Source organism: Procambarus clarkii, chromosome 81, assembly GCF_040958095.1.
Source record: "Procambarus clarkii isolate CNS0578487 chromosome 81, FALCON_Pclarkii_2.0, whole genome shotgun sequence".
Lineage (NCBI taxonomy): Eukaryota > Metazoa > Arthropoda > Malacostraca > Decapoda > Cambaridae > Procambarus > Procambarus clarkii.
Genome location: NC_091230.1, coordinates 4,568,434 through 4,589,438, shown reverse-complemented (window position 1 = coordinate 4,589,438; position 21,005 = coordinate 4,568,434). Strand labels below are relative to the sequence as shown.

General features: G+C 49.5%; 1 protein-coding gene across 3 annotated transcripts in view; it reads left to right on the top strand.

The window, feature by feature from the left end:
* The window catches only part of senju (UDP-galactose transporter senju), a 207,281-nt gene that overhangs the window by 102,151 nt on the left and 84,125 nt on the right, over window positions 1–21,005 (top strand). For all 3 annotated transcript variants that reach the window (XM_069315610.1, XM_069315609.1, XM_069315608.1), the window contains one exon: window positions 341–480. In XM_069315610.1, coding sequence (XP_069171711.1) covers window positions 341–480 — 140 coding nt within the window. The remainder of the gene's footprint in view (window positions 1–340; window positions 481–21,005) is intronic.

The window sequence follows — 21,005 nt, the reverse complement described above, 5'->3', positions numbered from 1 at the left end:
CATCATATGATGTGGAATGCAAGTTGCTGCAAGTCACTGAACACATCATATGATATGTTGTGCACTTAAAGGGTTAATAGTAATAATAATAATAATAGACTTTTGGACCTAAAATATGTCTGTATAATGTACAGAAACACAGTTGTATTTAAATAGAAATAATACAGTATATAATTACCATGCCTTTGTCCTCCTACTGACATTGCTATGCCTTTGGTGTATGGTGTTCTTAACCACTGAGACTCACACCTTGGTCGCTGTTCAGTACATGTGGCTACTTGTAAAGTTACCATTCTTATAACTTTGTAAAGTGAAGGGTGATACTGACCAAATATTGCAGTGTTGGGGCTGTACATGGTGCCTGCTCTTCTCTACTGTCTCTACAACAATTTGGCTTTTGTCAACTTGGCAGCTTTTGACCCTACTACATACTTCTTGTTGCTTCAGCTCAGGGTTGTGGTCACAGGCATTAGCTTCCAGGTATGGAGAACTTGCTATATTTACTAATATGGAATCGTTTTGGGTTAATATTCTATTTACTTTCCAATTGCATGTCTGTAGATTACTAATATTATTGGTTTTCACTCACACAGTCATATCTGATAAGTGCATGCCATTCAACATTTTGGTGGTACTGAACTAATCCAAAAAAAGCATGTTTTGTTTTCAATAAACAGAAACTAACTAAAAAGTTATTCATAACTGTATGGTTAAGAAATACAAAATGAATTTACATGAAACAATGTATAAATATAATTGGATAATTCATGACATACAAATATGATTAATTTCAGTAGAAAATTTATTATCTTTTTATAGAATTTAGAATCATTAGATACTTTTAAACCAGCATGAATCTGTTGCATCACATGTTTAAGGGTTCTTTCACATTAACATACATGTTTCCCTGTTCATATGTATCCCAATAATAAATGTTTAAAACAATTCATGTTTATTATATAAAAAGTACAACTCTTTAATTAATCTTAATGTATACCTTGCATTTACTTTGTGGTGGTTCTAAGTATTACTGTCCCTACAGCTCGGTCTCTGACCAGGCGTCTTGCAGCATTTGTTAACCATCAAAGTGCAGTTATTGCCATACATTAATTCATGGGGTAATGCAGTTATTATACATTAATTTAAACTATTATTGTCTGGGTTTTATATCAGTGATATTAATATGGATATAATAGCTCTATGAGGGTGTAGTGGAGTTTACCTTGGCTCATGAAAAGAACCAGCATTGAATGTAATGAAATGCCTCTTTCTGAAGGAGCCCTAGAGGCTACCTGAAGCGATCTTGATGAGATAGCTCTTTACTAAAAGTCTAGTAAGACGTAAAAGTTCTGTTTGGCCTATTAGGGGCCACAATCAGAACCCGGCCCACTCAGAGGTGCAGGGAGCAAGTGACAATCTTCCACTCCACCTGAATAAGTCTCCAGAAAGTGAGTAATGTTTTAGACAACTAGAGGGTTTTCAGAAAATGAAGCCTAGAAAGTGCCATTCAACTCTGCAAATTATTCACACAACAAGGAATTCACTCAAACTAGCTCGAAATTCATTAGTACCGATTACTACCACCAGGTGCCCCAGCTCTCGGGTGGCTAACCTGATCAGTTCTGAAACTGATGGAACAACCCTGTTGGCAGTGGGCTTCGTTTTCTGCTTTCTTCTGTGATATGAAGTTACGACCTGTAAACAAAATACTACGGAAAAAAAAACATCGCTTTGCCTCAGTTCCGGCTTTCCTGTCCCTTGGCAGTCATTCGTTCCTCTTGCATTTTCTTCGCCTGCAAATGTTGTAGATGGGGTTCCTAAATCTACCACATTTGGGCCCCTGGGCGTTGGGCCTCTTCGCATCGGCATGTTCATGGAGTCTCAATGTGTATTCGCCTAATTGTGCTTGCAGGGTTGAGCTTTGGCTCTTTGGTCCCGCCTCTCAACTGTCAATCAACTGGTGTACAGATTCCTGAGCCTACTGGGCTCTATCATATATACATTTGAAACTGTATATGGAGTCAGCCTCCACCACATCACTTCCTAGTGTATTTCATTTATTAACTACTGACACTGAAAAAATTCTTTCTAAAGTCTGTGGCTCATCTGGGTACTAAGTTTCCACCTGTGTCCCCTTGTTTGTGTCCCACCCGTGCTGAAGAGTTTGTCTTTGTCCACCCTGTCAATTCCCCTGAGAATTTTGTAGGTGGTTATCATGTCTTCCCTTACTCTTCTGTTTTCCAGGGATGTGAGGTTCAGCTCCTTTAGCCTTTCCTCGTAGCTCATTCCTCTCAGTTCCGGGACCAGTCTGGTGGCATACCGCTGAATCTTCTCTAACTTTGTCTTGTGTTTAACTAGGTATGGACTCCAAGCTGGAGCTGCATTCTCCAGGATTGGTCTTACATAAGTGGTATATAAGGTCCTGAATGATTCCTTACATAAGTTTCTAAAGGCAGTTCGTATGTTGGCCAGTCTAGCATATGCCGCTGATGATATTCTTTTGATGTGGGCCTCTGGGGACAGGTTCGGTGTGATATCAACCCCCAGATCTTTCTCTCTATTTGACTCTTGCAGGATTTCACCTCCCAGATGATACCTTGTGTTCAGCCTCCTGCTCCCTTCACCTAATTTCATCAACTTACACTTTCCTGAGTTGAACTTTAGCAGCCATTTTCTAGACCATTCCTCCAGTTTATCCAGGTCATCCTGTAGTCTCTGTCTATCTTCATCCGTCTTGATTCTTCTCATAATTTGTGCTTGCTTGTCGTTGTTCTTGTTGGTTCGCGAACTCTTCGTATCTTCTACTATTATTGAGACGTTTGTTGACTTCCGGTGAGGTTTCCCTCTGGTCCTTTTTTGGACTCATTGGTTCCCTTCCGTCCTCTGTCTTCTTTCGCTTTGGTTTCGCCTTCTTTTGTTTTCGCATCATCTCTACTTCCAATTTTGACGTCCCTTGTCTTCGTTATGTACACCTTCCTGGAGTTTGTATATGTGTATACGATGTGTCTGTACATTATGTGTATGTACAATGTGTGTGTCCGCCTGGTGTACGAGCCACGCCACCCGGTAGACGGGTGGTGCGCTTCGTACCTCGTGCGCTGGGGCAGGGGTGTGCATTTTGTTTATGGCGATTTTGTGTGTGTGACTTACTGCCGGCCTCGGTGTTGCGCTGTCTGTGTGGGATGGTGGACTTTCTGTCTGCCGCTCCTGCCTTCCTGGTTCCTTTTCTTGGACCCGGTAGCTGGGTTCCAGTACTGGCTTCGGTTTTTCTTTGTTTCTTTTCTGGAATGGGTGTGTTAGCTTTCCTGCGGTTCACGTCCTGGGTAGTTCTCCTCTTGGATGCCTCAGGGACGCGTGCGTCATTCTTCCCTGCTGGAGCTGATTACATTGCTTCTTTGGGTTGCGGGGTCGCTGTTTTTCAATTTGCATTTTGCGCTTTCGTTCATGGTGCTAGTTTCTCGGTTGTGTCGGCACTGGTTGGTTCGTTATTGGTCTCCCACCTGCGTGTTACGTCTCGGGGGCAGTGTGTGGTTTTCCTGGCGGTCCTTCCGGTTTTCCTATCTCTGATAAGGATCCTTCGGTCTTTGATAGGGTTGGCTTCTCTTCCCTTCGGGGTTGTTCCGGGACCATCGTCTGGGATCGTGTCCCATCACCTTGTATTGGGTGGGGCTGGTAGAGCTGCTCCTGCTTGCGTTCTGTGTTACGGTTCCTTCTGCTCCATTCCGCTTGCTGTCCTGGGCGCTGTTTCCCCTCTGGCCTGCTCTTGCGTTCTGGTGCTGTCCTAGTCGTTGGCCTGGGTGGTTTATTTTCTTCTCCTCGAAAGAAGGAAGAATGATAGATTCTGCAATGATGCATTCTCCTGACCACGAGCCAGAACCTGGCCCCCTCAGAGAGGCACGAGGAGCAATGGCTTATAGAAACCCATGTGTGATTGGAAGCATTCTATGTCTTCCATCGACTGGGTTAGGCACCCAGAAAGGTAGGCGTCCCAAAACAAACCCCTATTCTGGTGAAAATTGCAACCAAAAACCGAACGAGTGGATAGAACTCCCCAAACAAAAACGAGCAAACTAGTAAGATGTCACCCTTCATCGCGCAGCTGTCTGCGCAGCTCCCCCCTCCCCGGGAGGGGGGAAAGGGTAGCCCCAGACCTACTACGCCAGTGATCCACACCCCAGTTCTTCGGCTGATGCTAATGGCACCGGTTGTGTGCTCCGGCTCCAGTGGTTGTTTCAGCACTGTACCTAGAGTGTGGTGTCTGTCTTATAGGTGGTGCGTGAGCCGGGAGTGAGTCTCCAGTACTCGGGCTGCATGTGCCTAGGGTTCCCTTCCCTAGGTGCCCTGTAAGTACTGCCCTTGGGGCTTGGGTTTACCTTCCACAAGTTCCTTGGGTCCTGCTTCTGCTAGGCCGTTTGCTGCTCGGTTTTCGGCCGCCCTTTGTGTGATAGGGGGTTCTGTCTCCCTTGTTTGCCTTAGGGTAAGGGGCAGTTTGCACTGGCAGGGCGCAGGGTGCTGCGCAGCTTATTTTCACCAATCATAGCAGCCGGCTCTGTTCCGCCTGAGTAAGCTGTACTCTTGCAGGGTTTTCTTTTTCTTTTTGTTTGTCTACCTAGTGGTGGGGCTCTGCCTTTGGTTCTTTCCTCCTTTCTGCCGAGTTCTCTTCCTTCTTCCGGTAGTTTCCCCCTGCTAGGTCCCCGTGAGTGTACATGTCCCGGGGGTCTCAGCTCTTAGTATATTGTTTGGTAGCCATGGGCGCCGGTTAGCAGTACCCTGCCTGGGATTACCTGAGTGTGAGTCCTCTTATAGTAAATGCTCAGGACCCTGGGAAACCCATAGGGGGAGTGTGGGCCCGTTAGATGTGGCCCTGGAGGTTCCCCTTCTCTTTGTGCGAGTTCGAGGGTTGCTCTGTTCCCTTGTCTCAGGGTGACTCTCACGGTTTTGCCTCCGTCTGCAGCCTGTGGGGTCGGTGACACCTTCGGCCCGGGGTCCTGCAAGTTTTGTCGCTTGTTTGTGACTTGGTTACCCAGTCTTATGCCGACTATGTGGGTGCAGGCTGCACGGGCGTTGCACATTGGGTTTCAGTGGCAACGCACTAATTGTTTGCTCCCCAGAAGCCCCGAGGCTGCCCCGTTTTCGTTGGTGGCCTTGTCGGGTCCCATCCCCCTTCCTCCCTACATCCGGGTCTTTACCGTCTGTGGGTTCGGGGTCGGGGTGGGGCTTCCATGGTTTTGAGACTCGGTTGGTCTCGGGGACTTCCCCTTCCGGGGTAGCGACGGGAATATTCGAGCCTGTTTCCTCCAGCCGTGTTGTAAGAGTCTGCCAGTGGGCTCCCTTCCTTAGTGCTTTTCACGGCTGCCCCGGTTTTTCTTGAGGCTGGGGCTTTGGGGGGACAGCTCGACCCAGGGGCCTGCCGGGTGGGTTCCCGGGGATGGGGTTGGGCTGATGTGGGGGGTCTCAGGCCCCGTTGGTCCCCGCCGGGGTTTTTCAACCCCTCTGGGCGGGGCTTGCGGTTTTGTGGAGTGGGGTCTTCCCTTCCCCCCTCTCCACACGAGTATTTGGGCGTCGGCCCCTCCCCGGGCTCGGTTCCTTGTCCATTATGCCCATTGCTTCTGTCCTGTCGGCGGGTGCTTTTCTACGTTCTTCGCCCCTTTTTCCCAGGACGGGACTTCTCCGTCATGTCCCCCTCTTCTTGGGGTTCTGCATGACTTTTGGTCTCGGGTACGACTGGGTTTTTCTGTGCCTTCGTCCTTTGTGTTTGCTTCTATGTGTTCTCGAAGGTTCGGGATGGTTTTGCTCCTTCCTGTTTTACTGGTACGTCTGTCGTCATTCGGTGGGGCTTCCCTCCGGTTCTATCTAGGGCTTGTGGGTCCTATTCCTGGCAGCTTCTGGGTTTTTGGCCTTCTTGTTCATTTGTTCATATCTCTTCTCTCCGCGCTGTGTCTCGGCTACCTACCTACCTTGAGGCTACCTTGAGGTGCTTCCGGGGCTTAGTGTCCCCGCGGCCCGGTCGTCGACCAGGCCTCCTGGTTGCTGGACTGATCAACCAGGCTGTTAGACGCGGCTGCTCGCAGCCTGACGTATGAGTCACAGCCTGGTTGATCAGGTATCCTTTGGAGGTGCTTATCCAGTTCTCTCTTGAACACTGTGAGGGGTTTGCCAGTTATGCCCCTTATGTGTAGTGGAAGCGTGTTGAACAGTCTCGGGCCTCTGATGTTGATAGAGTTCTCTCTCAGAGTACCTGTTGCACCTCTGCTTTTCAACGGGGGTATTCTGCACATCCTGCCATGTCTTCTGGTCTCATGTGGTGTTATTTCTGTGTGCAGGTTTGGGACCAGCCCCTCAATTATTTTCCACGTGTAAATTATTATGTATCTCTCCCGCCTGCGCTCAAGGGAGTACAGATTTAGGCTCTTTAGTCGGTCCCAGTAATTTAGATGTTTTACTGAGTGGATTCTAGCAGTAAAGGATCTCTGCACGCTCTCTAGGTCAGCAATTTCTCCAGCTTTGAAAGGGGCTGTCATTGTGCAGCAGTACTCCACTCTAGATAGCACAAGCGTTTTGAAAAGTATCATCATCGGTATAGCATCTCTAGTGTGAAAAGTTCTTGTTATCCAACCTGTCATTTTTCTTGCAGTTGTGACGGCTACTTTATTGTGTTCTTTAAAGGTAAGGTCTTCCGACATGAGTACACCCAGGTCCTTTACATTGCCTTTTCGTTCTATGTTATGATTTGCCTGCGTTTTGTACGTGGTTCCTGTTTTTATGTTTTCAATTTTTCCATAGCGCATGAGCTGAAACTTATCCTCGTTGAATACCATATTATTTTCTGTAGCCCATAGAAAGACCTGATCAACATCTGATTGGAGGTTTGCCGTGTCCTCTATGTTGCCAACTCTCATGAAAATCCATCTGCAATGTCATCTGCAAAGGATGATACAGTGCTATAGGTTGTGTTCTGGTCTATGTCCGATATGAGGATGAGAAAAAGTACTGGAGCAAGCACAGTACCCTGGGGGACTGAGCTCTTCACGGTTGATGGGCTGGATTTTATTTTGTTGACTATTACACATTGGGTTCTGTCAGTCAGGAAATTGTAGATCCATCTGCCTATTTTCCCGGTAATTCCTTTTGAACGCATTTTATGTGCAATAACACCATGGTCACATTTATCAAAAGCTTTTGCGAAATCTGTGTAAATTACATCAGCGTTTTGTTTGTCTTCCATAGCATCTAATGCCATATCATAGTGGTCCAGCAACTGCGACAGGCAAGAGCGCCCTGTTCTGAAACCATGTTGTCCGGGGTTATGGAGATGCTGTGATTCCATGTATTTTGTGATCTTACTTCTTAGCACTCTCTCAAAAATTTTTATGATGTGCGATGTTAGTGCTATCGGTCTGTAATTTTTTGCCTCTGCCTTATTTCCTCCTTTATGGAGTGGTGCTATCTCTGCTGTTTTTAGTATGTCAGGGATAACGCCAGTATCTAGGCTTTGTCTCCACAGAATGTGAAGGGCCTGCGATAGTGGTTTTTTACAGTTCTTGATGAATATGGAGTTCCAAGAATCCGGGCCTGGTGCAGAGTGCATAGGCATACTGTTTATGGCTTCTTCAAAATCTAGTGGGGATAGGGCGACGTCTGATATGTGATTTGATGTTGGTATCATATCCATGAAAAATTCATTTGGGTTATCAATCTTTAGTGCATTTAATGGCTCACTGAAAACAGAGTCGTACTGCTTCCTCAGTAACTCGCTCATTTCTTTGTTGTCATCTGTGAAAGTTCCATCTCCCTTTCGCAGGGGCCCGATACTAGATGTGGTTTTTGATCTTGATTTTGCATAGGAGAAAAAATATTTCGGATTTCTCTCTATTTCACTGATGGCCTTTTGCTCTCTTTGCCTCTCCTGGGTTTTGTATGATTCTTGTAGCTTGAGTTCAATTGTTTCTATTTCTCTACCTAACCTTCTTCGCCGTTCTTGAGATAGGGTGCGACTCTCAAGTTGTTCCGCGATTCGTTTTCTTCGCCTATATAAGGAACGACGTTCCCGTTCCAATCTGCATCTCTTTCTCTTTTTTCTTAGGGGTATGCGGTTTGAACATATTTCTAGTAATTACCTAAGTGTAATTACCTAAGTGTAGTTACAGGATGAGAGCTACGCTCGTGGTGTCCCGTCTTCCCAGCACTCTTTGTCATATAACGCTTTGAAACTACTGACGGTCTTGGCCTCCACCACCTTCTCACTTAACTTGTTCCAACCGTCTACCACTCTATTTGCGAAGGTGAATTTTCTTATATTTCTTCGGCATCTGTGTTTAGCTAGTTTAAATCTATGACCTCTTGTTCTTGAAATTCCAGGTCTCAGGAAGTCTTCCCTGTCGATTTTATCAATTCCTGTAACTATTTTGTATGTAGTGATCATATCACCTCTTTTTCTTCTGTCTTCTTGTTTTGGCATATTTAATGCTTCTAACCTCTCCTCGTAGCTCTTGCCCTTCAGTTCTGGGAGCCACTTAGTAGCATGTCTTTGCACCTTTTCCAGTTTGTTGATGTGCTTCTTAAGATATGGGCACCACACAACAGCTGCATATTCTAGCTTTGGCCTAACAAAAGTCATGAACAATTTCTTTAGTATATCGCCATCCATGTATTTAAATGCAATTCTGAAGTTAGAAAGCATAGCATAGGCTCCTTGCACAATATTCTTTATGTGGTCCTCAGGTGATAGTTTTCTATCTAGAACCACTCCTAGATCTCTTTCTTTATCAGAATTCTTTAAAGATTTCTCACATAATATATAGGTTGTGTGGGGTCTATGTTCTCCTATTCCACATTCCATAACATGACATTTATTAACATTAAATTCCATTTGCCAAGTGGTGCTCCATATACTTATTTTGTCCAGGTCTTCTTGAAGGGCATGACAGTCATCTAAATTTCTTATCCTTCCTATTATCTTAGCATCATCAGCAAACATGTTCATATAATTCTGTATACCAACTGGTAGATCATTTATGTACACAATAAACATCACTGGTGCAAGAACTGAACCCTGTGGTACTCCACTTGTGACATTTCTCCATTCTGATACATTGCCTCTGATTACTGCCCTCATTTTTCTATCAGTCAGAAAATTTTTCATCCATGATAGAAGCTTACCTGTCACCCCTCCAATATTTTCCAGTTTCCAGAACAACCTCTTATGTGGAACTCTGTCGAAAGCCTTTTTTAGGTCCAGATAGATGCAGTCAACCCAACCATCTCTTTCCTGTAATATCTCTGTGGCTCGATCATAGAAACTGAGTAAATTCGATACACAGGATCTTCCAGATCGAAAACCATACTGTCTGTCTGATATTATATCATTTCTCTCTAGGTGTTCTACCCATTTAGTTTTGATTAGTTTTTCCAATACTTTCACTATTACACTTGTCAATGATACAGGTCTATAATTGAGGGGGTCTTCCCTGCTGCCACTTTTGTAGATTGGAACTATGTTAGCCTGTTTCCACCCGTCTGCTACGATTCCTGTACACAGGGATGCCTGAAAGATCAGGTGAAGTGGAATGCTGAGCTCAGATGCACATTCTCTCAGAACCCATGGTGAAACGCCATCTGGGCCAGCTGCTTTGTTCTTACCGAGCTCCTTGAGCATTTTTTCCACTTCGTCTCTAGACACCTCTATGTGTTCAATGTTGTTCTCTGGAATTCTTATTGTATCTGGTTCCCTAAAGATTTCATTTTGTACAAACACACTTTGGAACTTTTCGTTTAGTGTTTCACACATTTCCTTTTCATCTTCCGTGAATCTATTTCCCATTTTCAACCTCTGAATATTATCCTTTACCTGCAATTTGTTGTTTATGAATTTATAGAATAGACCTGGTTCTGTTTTACATTTGTCCGCAATCCCTTTTTCAAAATTTCTTTCTGCCTCTCTCCTCACTGCCGTGTAGTTGTTTCTCGCATCTTTGTATCGCTGGTATGTTTGGGGGTTCGGCCTCTTCCTGTATTGATTCCATTTTTGTGTCTTTCGGTCTCTAGCCCTCTCGCAATTTCTATTGAACCAATCCTGTTTCCTAGTTCTGCATCTCTGTTTTGGTATAAATTTTTTTGTGCCTTCATCATATATTTCACAAAACTTGCCATACATCTCATTCACTTCCTTGCCTAGCATCAAGTCTGTCCAATTATACTCACTAAAAAAATTTCTAAGGTCACCATAATGTCCTCTCCTGAAGTCTGGTTTTTCAACTGCTTCAACCTCCTTATTTTCTTCCAGCTTATAATGCAACTGAGCTTATTTTTTCCAGGCACTGGTTCAGGTTTGCATTTCCTAGCTCTTCTTCCCAGTTTATTTCTGTGAAGTCCTGGTTTATTTGCTCCCAGTTTATCCGTTTATTATTGAAGTTGAATTTGCTGAAACCTCCTCCACCGGGAATCTGGACTGGTTTTGGAGGTCCATTCCCCATGGTTGTCAGTACCTCAATTAAGTTGTGATCTGAGTAACAGGTATTTGTAATCATTATTTTCCCGATCAACTCATCATTATTAGTGAAAATGAGGTCCAGCGTGTTCTCCTTCCTAGTTGGTTCTACTATTTGCTGGTTTAAGGCAAACCTATCGCACATCCGTAGCAGGTCATTTGCATGTGCCTGCTCATTTAGGCTACTTCCTGGTATTCTTTCTGATATTACTGTATTAGCCAGGTGCTTCCATTTCAGGTGCCGTAGGTTGAAGTCCACGTATATTGAAGTTGAAGTCGGCACTGCTTGTTTTCCTTGTGTTCTGGTCCGGGATGCCGGATTGGGCTACTTGTAGCCAGATTGGGCTACTTGTATCTGGATTGGGCTGCTTGTAGCCAGTTGGGCTACTTGTAGCCGGTTGGGCTCTTTGTCGCCATGTTGGGCTATTGGTGGCCCGCACGGGTTCCGTTTCGGTTTGTTGTTTTCCTTACATGGGCCGGCTAAGTTGGCTTCTGTTTCCATGATTTGGCCTGTTTTTTCAACGGATCGCTTGGGATACGACCCGTTAAGATACTTTTCTGCTCTGTGGTTGGACGGAGTAGGGAGGTCCTGTGTAGCCCAACCTGTTGGGCTACTTTTCTTTCGTGTCCAGCGCATGCGCCGTGGGAGTTTGTTTTGATTCAGGGCGGTGTGCACACATGCTGGTGTTCTGCGTCCATTTTCTCTCAGGGGCTTCGCCTCTCGCTCTTATCATTCTCCAGTCCGTGCCCCGTTGCTTTTGGGGGTGTTCTGGAGTGCCGCTGTGGGGAGGTCACGGGGTTTTTCCTGCGTTTTTGGGTGGGGAAGCCTCCTTCGCCGCTCCCCTCCTCTTCTCCGGCATGAGCGGCTCTGGCCTGCCTTCCGCGGGTGGTGCTCCCGGTTTTCTCGGCTACGAGTGCACGATTCCCTGGCTGCCTCCGGCGGCTCCGTTCTCATAGACTTGCATCCTAGCCCTTCAGCGCCTATGTTCTGCAGGTGAGTTGGTGAGGTCTGGCGTCTCCTTCGTCCTGACGCTGTTTTTATTTTTGGGAGTAGGAATGGGTGTACATACGTACTTGAGAACGTGGAACATAAAAACCGAGGTGCCTGGTGCAGGGCTATTAGCCCATACGTGGCAGCTCTTGTTCTCACCACCCGATTACTTCCTCGGATCACAGGTGACTGCAAGAGGCCTCTTGGCCCATACGAGGTGGCTCCTGCCTGTACTCATCCTGCCCCTCTCCTATGCTTGTCCAACCATGCTTGAGTTCGGGGCTCCGCCTCCACCTTGTTCCATGGTGCAACAGTGGAGGTGCCTGTTCGGTGGTACGTTTTCCTGTGTCGAGGGTGTTATGTGCTCACCGCATTGTGCTCGCCTAACTGTGCTTGCGGGATTGGGCTCTGGCTCTTTGGTTCTGCCTCTCACCTGTCATTCTTCTGACGTGTGGATTCTGTGCCTCCTGGGCTCTCTCGTCTCTACACTTGGAGCTGTGTATGGAGTCAGCCCAGGTATGGACTGCCTAATGTGTTCCATCGGTTGCCTGTTACACTGCACACATTTCTTCTAACATCCCTGTGGCTCTGTTGGGTACTCGGTTTCCATTTGTGTCCCCTTGTTGTATGCCACTCGTGTTACAGTTTATCTTTCTCTATCCTGTCACTTCCTCTGGGAAAGTGGTGACGTTTTGCTGCGGTTTTGATACTGCGGCTGCTTGTGGGGGTATCTTTGTGGCATTTTGTTCGGCCCTTCCGTGCTCCTTCTAGCGCCTTCCTTGTTTGGGTTTTTTGTTCCCTTGATTTTTCTGGGGCCCTCCTTCCTTGCCGGTCTTGCTGTACCGGGCCTGGTTATTTCATGTTCCTTGGGTACTTTGTCTTAACCTCGTTGTCCTCGCCTAGTTGTGCTTGCTGGGGATGAGCTTGGGCTCTTCGTCTCGCACCTCACCTATCATTCGCTTTCTGTTCCAGTTCCAGAGCCTACTGGGCTCTTCTCTGCACTGGACGCTCGGTGTGGGGTTGGCCTCCGCCACTTCCCTTCCTCATGCATTCCTCTCGTCTTCCTGCTTCATTCTTGTCCCTGGCTGCTGGTGCTGGGGCATTTCTGCGTGTCTTTTTTATCATTTCCTCCTTCACACTGTTGTGTGTTTTGTTTGTGCCTTTTGGCCTTCCTGTTGCCGGGTTTGGTTTCCTGTTTTCCTGGCTTGCCCTGCCTGTTGGTTTTTTCAGGATCTTGCGATGTCCCTTCTCTGGTGTCTCACGTCGGACCCGTGGTTTCAGATCCCCGAGCGAGCTTGCTCGCGTTGGGGAGTTTTCTGTTCGGCAGACGTTCCATCTCCTTCTTGCCGGCTTGGGCTTCTGGCTCTGCTTCCTTGGTGGTTGCACCCGAGATCTTCCTGTGGCTCCGCCTCTTCCTAGGCTTGGATAACCCTTGGTGGGGCTGATTACTTTCTGCCTCAGGTATCTTGCGTCCGTTGGTGGTCAGGTGGCTTCGTTGTTGGTGTCCCACCTGTGTGCTTCTTAGCGGCAGTATGGGGTGTTTTGGCAGTCCTTCCTTTTCCTTCTGTCCCTTCTTCGGTGGCTGCGTTTGTTGGCGTCGGCTTGGCTTTTTTGCTGGGGGTTGGGGGCCATCGACTTGCAGCATACTGTTGCCTCGTTTTATGCGGCGCTGGCGGAGCCGCTTCGGCTTGCTTTCGAACTTTCATCTGCGTTGTTCGTAGCTGTCTCGTGCTTGTTTCACCTCCGGCCTGTTCTTGCACTGCTTGAACCGTCCTGGTCATTGGACAGAGTGCTCTTTTCTTTCTAATCATTTTCTTGTGGCCCCTTCGGTTCCGGTTTGTTTTTTGATGGTTCTTTTCCGGTTGGCATTGGCCTCTGGGGCTCAGGTAGGCAAGCTTCATGCTCTCCTCCTGCTCCTTCGGTCGGGGTGATCGGTTTGGTCGTCTGCTGCCTTCTCTTTCTTTTCTGACGAAGATTGAGACTGCTGCTTTCCGGAGAGGTACTTGGTTTGTTGATGCTTGGTTGGTTGGGCCGGGGGTGCATTTTGTTTTTGTCCGATTAACAGTATCGCAAACTTTGGACCTGACTAGCATCCATTACAAAAATATTTTTATAAAATTGATTTTTTATCTGATCGACCTCGGGATAGTATCAAAATAAGGGCCTTTAGAATGCGTACAATTTGATACCAAAATGAAAAATATAACATGAAACTTGATGTCCGAACACTTGAAAGATTATAAATAGGTTTTTGGTCAAAATATTAAAATATTTGGTAAAATTCTATTTATTGTCCTATTATGTTGGGACTAGTTTTAAAAATGCGCGCCTTTACATTGCGAACAATTTGATACCAAAATGAAAGTTGTAACACGAAAATTGATGTTATCAAACTGAACGAGTATACACATTAGGTTGCAGTGTACAAATTGATGCTCGTTCACGGGTTACGTTAGGCTTTTCTGTGGGGAGGCACTCCAGACTTTTGTACATTATATTCATACACACCTGTAGGGAATTTAATTGCGAACACAATGACACCAAAACGAATGATGTAGCACGAGAATTAAGGTGAGAAAGCTGAAACGAGTATACACATTTAGGTGTCACCGCACACCTGCCCACACGCTCGCCCGCACGTTGGATCCATGACCTCTAAGTTGACCGCGCGCGTGTCGGGTGAGCGATAGTATTAAGGCTCTCCAGCCTGCGGTCAATCTCCGTGCCCACGACGTCCACAAGTTCGCGACTCTTGTCGCCGTCTTTGGTACTGTGTCCTGGGAGGACATTCGAGCACAGGGAATTTGGAGGTCAGAGTCATTGGCTGTTCATTACCTTGTACACTTTCCTGGGCCCAGTCAGGCCTGTGTCGCTTTGGGTTGGCAGATGCGGCCCGTTGTCTCGACTTCGGGTTGAGTAGTGTGCAGCGACCGCCTCCCGGGTCAGTGCATATTCTTTTCCTCTGTGGGTAGTTAGCTCCGGGGAGCCGTAGGGGCTCCCCCCAGAAAACCAGCGTTGAATGTAATGAAACGCCATTTTCTTGGTGAGTCCCGGAGGCTCCCAGAATTCCCTCCCTCCTGTTGGCGGTTTTTTCGCGTGTTTTGACATCCAGCCTCAGAATGGGTGTGGATTGCTGGCGTGGTAGGTCTGAGGCTACTCCTCCCCCCTCCCAGGGAGGGGGGAGCTGCGCAGACAGCGGCGTGATGATGGGTGAAGTCATACTAGTTTGCTCGTTTCTGTTTGGGGAGTTCTATCCACTCGTTCGGTTTTTGGTTGCAATTTTCACCAGAATAGGGGTTTGTTTTGGGACGCCTACCTTTCTGGGTGCCTGACCCAGTCGATGGCAGACATAGAATGCTTCCAACCACACGGGGGGTTTCTATAGGCCATTGTTCCTCTTGCCTCTCTGAGGGGGCCAGGTTCTGGTTCGTGGTCGCCGGTAGGCCCATAAGAACTCTGTACACATGACTGATGCCAAATTCTGACATTAGCATATCAGCCTGGTAAGCTCCGGGGAGCCTCCGGGACTCGCCCAGAAAATGGCATTTCATTACATTCAACGCTGGTTTTTTGCCTCTGTCACGCAGCCTGTTGGGTCGGTGACACTTTCGACCCCGAGTCCTGTGAGTACTGCTGCTTGCTGGTGACTCAATTTACCCAATCTGTGGATGATCATCTTCGGGTACAGGCTGCGCAGGTGTTGCATTCTAGGTTTTGTTTGTTGCAACGAGCTAGGTTAGTTGCTCACTCTGATGCCCTGCGGCTGCCCCGTTTTGCTTATAGGGACCCGGACTTGGGGGTTGGGGTCGCCTCGACCCTGGTTCAGTCCGCACGTCCTAGTCCTTCCCCTTCTGTTGTTCGTTCTGGTCCCCCTCCCCTGCTTCCGGCCCCGAAACGTCTGAGGGTTTCGGAGCCGGAGCTGGGGTTAGTTGGTCTTGAGACTCAGGCACCCTTGGGGGATGTCCCTTCCAGTGTGGTGACGAAGGCATTCGAGTCTCCTCCCCTGGCCGAAGCCTTGGGGTGTGACCAGTGGGCCTCATTCTATCCGGCTTCTACGGCTGCGCCGGCCTTGTCTGGTGGGGTGGGTGCTTGGGGGGAGGACCCGAGGGCTGGGGAGGGGCTGGCTTGGGGGCCTTGGGCTCCGCTGGACCCCGCCTGGGTTTTTCTGCCCTCTGAGCGGGGCTTACTGTTACAAGGAGTGGGGTTTTCTTTTCCTCCCTCTGTGTACGAGTTGGACTTGGTGTCTGCCCCTCCGCTGGTTCGGTTCCGTGTTCCCCCGGGTGCTTCGGTTCCATCTTTCCGGAGGTTTTCGGCTTATCGCATTCAACATGCTGGGGTGCGGGCGGCCCTTGCAGCAAACCACCTGTGTGACCCGGATTATGCCTCAGCAATGGATCCCTCGGCTTTCAGGTTTGGGATTTCGTTCCCTTTCTGGCTCCGTTACGAGGTTCCGGAGTCTTCCTGGCTGGCGGACTATCCTGTCTTTGCTTTGGAGGCTTGGCACTCCTGCTGTTCCCGCATGTTTGAGTGGAGGGAGGCTTCTACGGTGCTTCGTGTTTTCTTGGGGGGCGACCTTGAGCACCTCAATGAGTGCTTGTTTGCTCCTGCCCTTCCCCGGGATGTTGGTGTCGTTCAGCTCCATGTGCAGGTCCCCTTCCTTTCGGCGGAGCAGGTGACAGAGGACTTGCACGCTCGGGGCCTTTTGGTTGCGGCCTTGCTCTTCTTTTCCCTCCTGGAGCTGTCTTCGGACTGACTCATGGCGGATGTGGGGACCATTGGGGCTGTTCCTGGGTCTGGCGCCTTGATCTCGGCGGCTTGCTCGTCAGCTGCCTTGCTGAAGTTTTTCGCGCCTATCTTGCGGGATGCAGTTGCTCAGTTTTTTGCTTCTCGGCTTTGTGTGTTGGCAGACGGTGCTTGCTTCCTCTATAGAATCCGCTTGGGCCTTGGCTCTTAGGACGTCTTCTCCCTTTTAGAAGTATGTTTAGGCTGCTTCGGCTTCTTGCCGTCCTATGTCGGACTTGCTGGTTTTCCGGGGGTCTCGTGGTGGACTTTTCCGGAAGGGTCCCGCCAAGGCTCTGGGTTCCTCTCATCGTGGTAGGCCACTGGTGTCTGGTTCGGGTTCGGTTCCTCCTTCGGACCCGCCTCCGTCTGGTCGGCGCGGTGTTCGCTGTTCGCTCACGCCTGTTCCCATGATTTGTGGGCGTTTCGGGTCATTTCGCACGGCCTCCGGTGGCGTTGGGTAGCTCCTCCTCCTGCGGGGGGTTCGAGGCTGGCAGGGCAGGCTTCTTCCCCTGCGCTCTGTCAGGTCGTCCTGGAGTGGGTTCGCTTGGGCGTGGTCGAAACGACTCCGTCACTCAGATGGGTTTTCCCGTCTGTTTCCAGTCCCGTGTGCAGACCTGCGGTTCATTCTGGACTTGTCCCATCTGAACCCCTGGGTTCATTGCCTCTCCTTTCGGATAACTACGCTGTCTCAGGTTCGGCTTCTGTTGGAGCCGGGCGCTTGGATGGTGTCCCTGGACCTCCGGGACACTTATTGGCACAACACGATTCATCCTGGGTTCAGGGACTGGCTCGGTTTTGTTGTGGGGCTTCGTGCTTACGGCTTTTGTTGTCTCTCATTTGGTTTGAACCTGGCACCTCGCATTTTCACACGCCTCACGCGGGTCGTGGTGACCCGTCTGCGTCTGTTAGGTGTTCGGGTGTTGGCATACCTCGACGACTGGCTGGTTTGGGCTCCCAGCCAGTCCGCTTGTCTGCTGGCCAGGGATCTGGTTCTTTCTCAGCTCGCTGGGTTCGGGTTCTTGGTGAACTGGAGGAAGTCCCATCTGGTTCCCTCCCAAGTTCGGACGTAGCTGGGCCTTGTTTGGGACTCTTGGACCGCTTCCTTGCCTCTTCCTCTGGAGTCTCTTCTGCGGCTGCGGTCCCACTTGTGCCTGTTTCTGGGGGCTCCCGGGTCTCCAGGCGGTTGCTCGAGGGTCTGTGCGGGAGCCTGAACTTCGCGATGCTGGTCTACCCGCCGGGTCGGGTGTGGCTTCGTTCTGGTTCCTTCGGGGATGACCCTTCCGCCTCTCGCGCAATCGTTGGGTTCGGCCTCCGGGGACTTTGTGTCGATTGCTGCGTCGCTGGCTTCCTCTTCGGGGTTTTCGGGGTTCGGTGCCTTGGCTCCTTCACGAGCCCTCACTCGATGTGTATACGGACGCCTCGTCTCTTGGCTGGGGTTTTGTGACCAGTGCTCATCAGGCCGGCCAGGGGCGGTGGGGTTCGTCCTTCTTTCGAGCTTACAGCACGGTACAGGAGTTCACAGCGGTGTGGATGTCACTCCAGAGGATTCGAGTCACTCGCAGATCGACGATCAGGCTCCATTCGAACTGCTCCCCGGTGGTTCATTGCCTGAACCGCGGGGGTTCGTTGCGGTCCTTGGCTCTTTGGGGTTAGTCACTTTGGGTGACTCGTCTGCTGAGTTCTCGGGGATTGGCTCTCCTGGCAGTTCACGTCCGGGGGGTGTCCAATGTCCTGGCAGATGGCCTGTCCCAGTTCCTTCCCCTTTCTATGGAATGGACGGTCGACACCGACTCCTTCAGTTGGCTGTGCCGGACGTTCACGACTCCAAACGTGTCTCTTCACGTCGGCGTGGTCGAGGTGTCTCCTGGTATATGTGGCGCCCTTCCCCGACTGCGAGGCCGTCGGGGTCGACGCCTTCAGGCAGGACTGGGCGAGGTGGGATTACCTGTATGTCTTATCCCCCGGTTCCACTGTTGCTCCAGGTCCTGACTCGCTTGGAGACTTACCAGGGGTCGCGTTGTCCTTCTGGCTCCTTGGTGGCCGGCCCAGCCTTAGTTTCAGGCACTGCTTGCTTGGTGTCCGAACCCGAGAGTCTTCCCGCGGCTCCACCTCTTTCAGCAGATCGGTCCAGTCCTGTACGAGGCTGGTTTGGTCTTCTCCTAGAGTCTTCACATCTGGTGATTTTGACTCTGGTTTATCATTCCTTGTATGGTGCGCAGGTGGCTTCGTTGTTGGTCTCCCACTTGCATGCTTCGTCTCAGCGGCAGTATGAGGTTTCCTGGCGGTCCTTAAGTTTTTTCCCATCACTGCATCGGTATTCTTCTGTCTCTGATAGGGTTGTTCTATGCTTTCTCGCTTGGTTGTTTCAGGACCGTCATCTTATGCTGAATGCTGTCGCCTCGTATCGTGCGGCGTTGGCGGAGCCGCTTCAGCTTGCTTTCGGTGTTACTTCTGCCCCGTTTCGCAAGCTGTCTTGTGTGTTGTTTTACCTCCAGCCAGCTCATGCGCCGCCTGAGCCGTCATGGTTCTTGGACCGCATGCTCTTGTTTCTCTCTTCTCCTTGGTTTGTTGTGGCCCCTTCCGTTTGGGATTGTTTTTCTACGGCTCTTTTCCTTTTGGCATTGGCCTCTGGAGGTCCGGTTGGGGAGCGTCATGCTCTCCTCCGGCGCTGAGGTTTCTGCTCTTTCGGTCCTGGTGGTCATTTTGTTCGCTTGCAGCCGTCTCCCTCTTTTCTGAAGAAGAATGAGACAGCTGCGTTCCAGAAGGGCCATGGGTTGTTGATGCTTGTTTGGTCAGGCCGGGGGTGCATCATGTGTTGTGTCCGGTTGCGGCTCCGCCGCATTTGCGCCCCCGCCGCATTTGCGCCCCATTTCCGCCGTTATTTGCGCCCCACGGCTTCGGTTGCCGGGGATGCGCTATGGGTTGATCCAGTTTCCCTGTTCCCGGGCTCTGGTCTCTCAGGTCGTCCGCAGGGTTATTAAGTGTAGCCAGCCTGCGGTTTTTCCCCGGGCCCACGATGTTCGTAAATTTGCTGCTTTGGCTGCCGTCTTTGGCAACATGTCATGGGTGGACATTCAGGCCTGGGTTTTTTGGAGATCGAACAGGGTCCTGGCCGTTCGCTACCTGGTGAATGTTCCTGGGCCTGGTCGGGCCTGCGTTGCCTTGGGTCGGCGGTTGCAGGTAGTTGTCTCAACTTCACGTTGAGGAGTGAGGACAGACCGCCTCCCGGGTAAGTCCCCTGTTTTTTCCTTATCTTTGGGTAGTTAGCTCCAGGGAGCCGATGGGGCTCCCCCAGAAAACCAGCGTTGAATGTAATGAAATGCCATTTTCTGGGTGAGTCTCAGAGGCTCCCCCGCCAATCCCTCCCTCCCTCCCTCCGGTTGGCGGTGTTTTCGCGGTTTTGACATCCAGCCTAAGAACTAACAGTTGGGTCGCCGACTGTGGGGTCTGGGGCTCCCCCCTCCCCCGCCTCCCGGGGAGGGGGGGTTGTGCAGACAGCGGCGCGGTGACATGATGACATCATGCTAGTTTGCTAATTTTCTTTTGAGGAGTTCTGTCCACTTGTTCGGTCTTTGGTCGCAATAGTTTACCAGATTAGGGGTTTGTTTTGGGGCGCCTACCTTTCTGGGTGCTTATCCCGGTCGATGGCAGACATAGAATGCTCCCAATCATAAGGGGGGGTCTCTATAGGCCATTGCTCCTCGTGCCTCTCTAGAGGGGGCCAGGTTCTGGCTCGTGGTCCCTGGTAGGCAAGAACTCCATGCATTGACTGATACCAGAAAGTTATACGTATCCATTCAGCCTGGATAGCTCTGGGGAGCCTCTGGGACTCACCCAGAAAATGGCATTGCATTACATTCAACTCTGGTTTTTTGTGCTGGTTGTTTCTCATTCGTCTTCTTGTGCCTACTACTGTCACCACTTATAGTTTTGGCATTGATGGAGCTGCTACTGTTTTCACTGAGCAGTGACACCTCCAAAGCCCTTTTCTGCATGTTATCTTGTGTGGTTTTTCACCTCTGGCCTGCACTTGTTTTCCCACTGAGCCATTCTGGTCTCTTGACCAGGTTTTGGTCTCTCTCTCTCTCTCTCTCCTTGACCAGTTTATGGTTTTTCCTTTGGCTTGAGATGTCTTTCTGAAGGTTGTGTTTTGTTGCTCTGGCCTCCAGCTGTAGGATTAGGGAGCTTCAGGCTCTTCTCTAGAGGTGGGAGTTCTATTCTTTTGGCCCTGGTGGGTAGTATGTTGGTTTCCAGCCTTTTTCTTCTTTTCTGGTGAAGAATGAGTCAGCTGGCTTCTGGAGGGGGGCGTCCTTTGGTGGTTGATGTTTGGTTGGTTAGGCTGAGGGTGCATCACTTGTTGTATCCAGTGGCAGCTCTTTTTCTGTTACTTGAGAGCCACTGGTTCTGCCTCGGTGGATGACTTGATGGTTGACCCTGTTTCCTCAGTCTCCTGTTGCAAGGTATGCAATTCTCTGGGTCATCCATGGTGTCATAAGTCTAGCCAGCCTGTGATCCACCCTGTGGTCCCATGATGTGGGTTTGGGTGTGGTCTTCTTCAACATGTCTTGGGCTAATATTTGGGATCAGGAGTTCTGGTGTTCTAACAGGGTTCTAGTAACCTAGTATTTAGTTAATATTCCAAGTCCCATTCGGTCTTGTGTTGCTCTGGGTTATACATCTTCTTGCCTGGTTTCTCTTCTTTCTAGTGCCTGCTGCCTCCCCTCTTTCCTGGTAAGTCCCATTCTT